Source organism: Octopus bimaculoides, chromosome 30 (assembly GCF_001194135.2).
Source record: "Octopus bimaculoides isolate UCB-OBI-ISO-001 chromosome 30, ASM119413v2, whole genome shotgun sequence".
Taxonomy (NCBI): domain Eukaryota; kingdom Metazoa; phylum Mollusca; class Cephalopoda; order Octopoda; family Octopodidae; genus Octopus; species Octopus bimaculoides.
Window position 1 is genome coordinate 7783840 of NC_069010.1, and position 2955 is coordinate 7786794.

General features: G+C 42.0%; 1 protein-coding gene across 2 annotated transcripts in view; it reads left to right on the plus strand.

Moving 5' to 3' along the window:
• The window catches only part of LOC106876354 (nucleoporin 88), a 70335-nt gene that overhangs the window by 26501 nt on the left and 40879 nt on the right, over positions 1–2955 (plus strand). For both annotated transcript variants that reach the window (XM_014924853.2, XM_014924854.1), the window contains exons 3-4: positions 954–1079; positions 1654–1908. In XM_014924853.2, the coding sequence (XP_014780339.1) occupies positions 954–1079; positions 1654–1908 (381 nt within the window). The remainder of the gene's footprint in view (positions 1–953; positions 1080–1653; positions 1909–2955) is intronic.

Genomic DNA, 2955 nt, shown 5'->3' on the forward strand with positions numbered 1-2955 from the left:
CACCACCAACACCATAGCACTTCTGTGACTATAACAATTTAGATTAGGTGCCAAGAGCTACCGCAACAACACCACCAACAACAACAATAATAACAACAAAGAGCACAAAGGGAGACAATAATTTTGTTTGTTCCTTTCATGTGTGTGTGTCTGAATGTTTTGTTCGCGTGGCTGTGTGGTAAGAAGCTTGCTTCCCAACCACATGGTTCCAGGTTCAGTCGCACTGCGTGGCACCTTGGGCAAGTGTCTTCTACTATAGCCTCGGGCCGACCAAATCCTTGTGAGTAGATTTGGTAGACGGAAACTGAAAGAAGCCCGTCGTATATATGTATGTATATATATGTGTGTGTGCTAAGAAGCTTGAATCCCAACCACATGGTTCCAGGTTCAGTCCCACTGCGTGGCACCTTGGGCAAGTGTCTTCTACTATAGCCTCGGGCCAACCAAAGCCTTGTGAGTGGATTTGGTAGACGGAAACTGAAAGAAGCCCGTCGTATATATGTATATATATATATATGTGTGTGCTAAGAAGCTTGCTTCCCAACCACATGGTTCCAGGTTCAGTCCCACTGCGTGACACCTTGGGCGAGTGTCTTCTACTATAGCCTCGGGCCAACCAAATCCTTGTGAGTGGATTTGGTAGACAGAAACTGAAAGAAGCCCGTTGTATATATGTATATTTATGTGTGTGTTTGTATGTCTGTGTTTGTCACACCCAACATGGAAATATACATGTGGGATGGGAGACAGGTAGGTCAACTAATTATCAGTAATTCTTTAAAAGGGTCAATCGCATAAGAAGCTTACCAACTCCTTGTCTAAATGTTGCCAATAGCAACAGTCCATCATCGCCCGTTTAGCTATTCTTAATTGTTTATTTGTAAATACGTTCAGAGTCTTTCATGCCTAGTCCAGAAAAATTATTGTTTTTTTTTTTTCCTCATTTTTTGCAGTACTTTTCCATTGGTTGAGCGACTGCTTGTGAGCCATGCAGACATCCGGCTTTTACAAGTAACCTGGCATCCTGGCAGCTATTACGATGGACATTTGGTGTTTCTTGCTCTGGACAATATACTCAGGTAAGATATTGTGGGTGGCGGTGCCAGCAGTTGCTGTCGTTATTGTCATCTCAAGGCCAATCTGAGTTCGGCAGAGTGATAGCCACAGACATTCCAGTTGGGACTATCCTGTCGTCCCCTCACACCCAGAAACTTAGTACCGTTAGTTTGTTTTAGCTGTTACGGTTTCAACCATGCTTCAGCACCACACGTGTTTGTGTGTATGCAAAGATACAAACACACACACACACACACACGTGTATATATGTGTGTGTGTGTAATATATGGAGACAATTACCAACATCTTGTGCGGTAGGCTTGATAATTGCCGAGAATCCTCAGCATGAAACCAATGGTAGCCTTGTTAACCCACAAATAAAGAATATTTATCCACCAATGCAGTGTCGAGCACTCATTCCCACAGGTTGATATTGGCATGTATGTATGTGTATATACAACAAGCAAAGTAGTACTAACAAGTAATATTTATATCCACGTCTACACAGCTGTTTCGTAGGAACCAGCATTACTACCATTTTTAGCTTGTTGTTGTTATTGTTATTATTATTATTATTATTATTATTTCTTCCACCAGGATCTGTGACATAAATGAACCAGACAAGATATTCCAGGAAATCTCTCTCAGCTCCTCAAATGTGTCTCCATCCATGCATTATTCTCTCTACTCTGTTGCCATTGGTGATGCGGCGGTCAGTTTTGACTTTGGTTCCATAACCGAACTGCCTTGTAAATCCCGGACAACCTCCAAGAAGACACGATTAGTTTGGCCAATCTACATTCTCCGTGGAAGCGGAGATGTCCTGCTCCTCTACAGTGACATTACATCCAAGTAAGCGTGCCATCTCTTTGATTTTTCTTTTCGGGGTGTACACCAGTTTGATCATGGCCGTTGCCAGTACCGCCTGACTGGCCTTCGTAGGATTTTCGAGCGAGATCGTTGCCAGTGCCCTTGGACTGGCTCTTGTGCGGGTGGCACATAAAATACACCATTTTGAGCGTGGCCGTTGCCAGTATTGCCTGACTGGCCTTCGTGCGGGTGACACGTAAAAGCACCCACTACACTCTCTGAGTGGTTGGCGTTAGGAAGGGCATCCAGTCGTAGAAACTCTGCCAAATCAGATTGGAGCCTGGTGCAGCCTTCTGGTTTTACCAGTCCTCAGTCAAATCGTCCAACCCATGCTAGCATGGAAAGCGGACGTTAAACGACGATGATGATGTTTGCAGAAATTTTCTGCATACGTAGACAAAACGGTCCCCTTCTTTGTTCAAACCCTTCACAAACTGTTTCATTAACCCTGTCAAGTCAAGCCATGTTTCCATTACAGTGGGGAATAGTTTAAAAGTCATCTGTGATGGATTCCTGCTAAAGCAGGGATAAACGACTTTTGTAGAGAAAAGCTGATAAAAATACTAAAAAAATAGACAACTGATTGTGTTGATTTTTGTGGCCCAATGTGTTTGAGACTTATTGTTAATGGTGTCGCCAGAGCTGTTTCCTTTTGTTTCTAATTGCTAAAATAATGATTCTGTTATGAAACGAGTGTATAATGAAACCCCGGTACCTTGAGAAAATTATTGATGATATTTATTCTTTTACCCTTACGCAAACAATGAGAGTGATTCGGACAATGAAACTGGTAAAAAAAGATAAGAAATGTAGTGATTTGGGGGAACAGATATGGTAGCTGAGAGATAGACCTATTATTGTTATTCTCTTGAATGTGTTTGATTCTGTCCAATAGTTTGCCTTAAAATTATGGTAGTTGAGAGATAGGCCTATTATTTTTATTCTCCTAAATTTTGGTGGGATTCTGTCCAATAGTTTGCCTTAAAATTATGGTAGTTGAGAGATAGGCCTATTATTTTTATTCTCCTA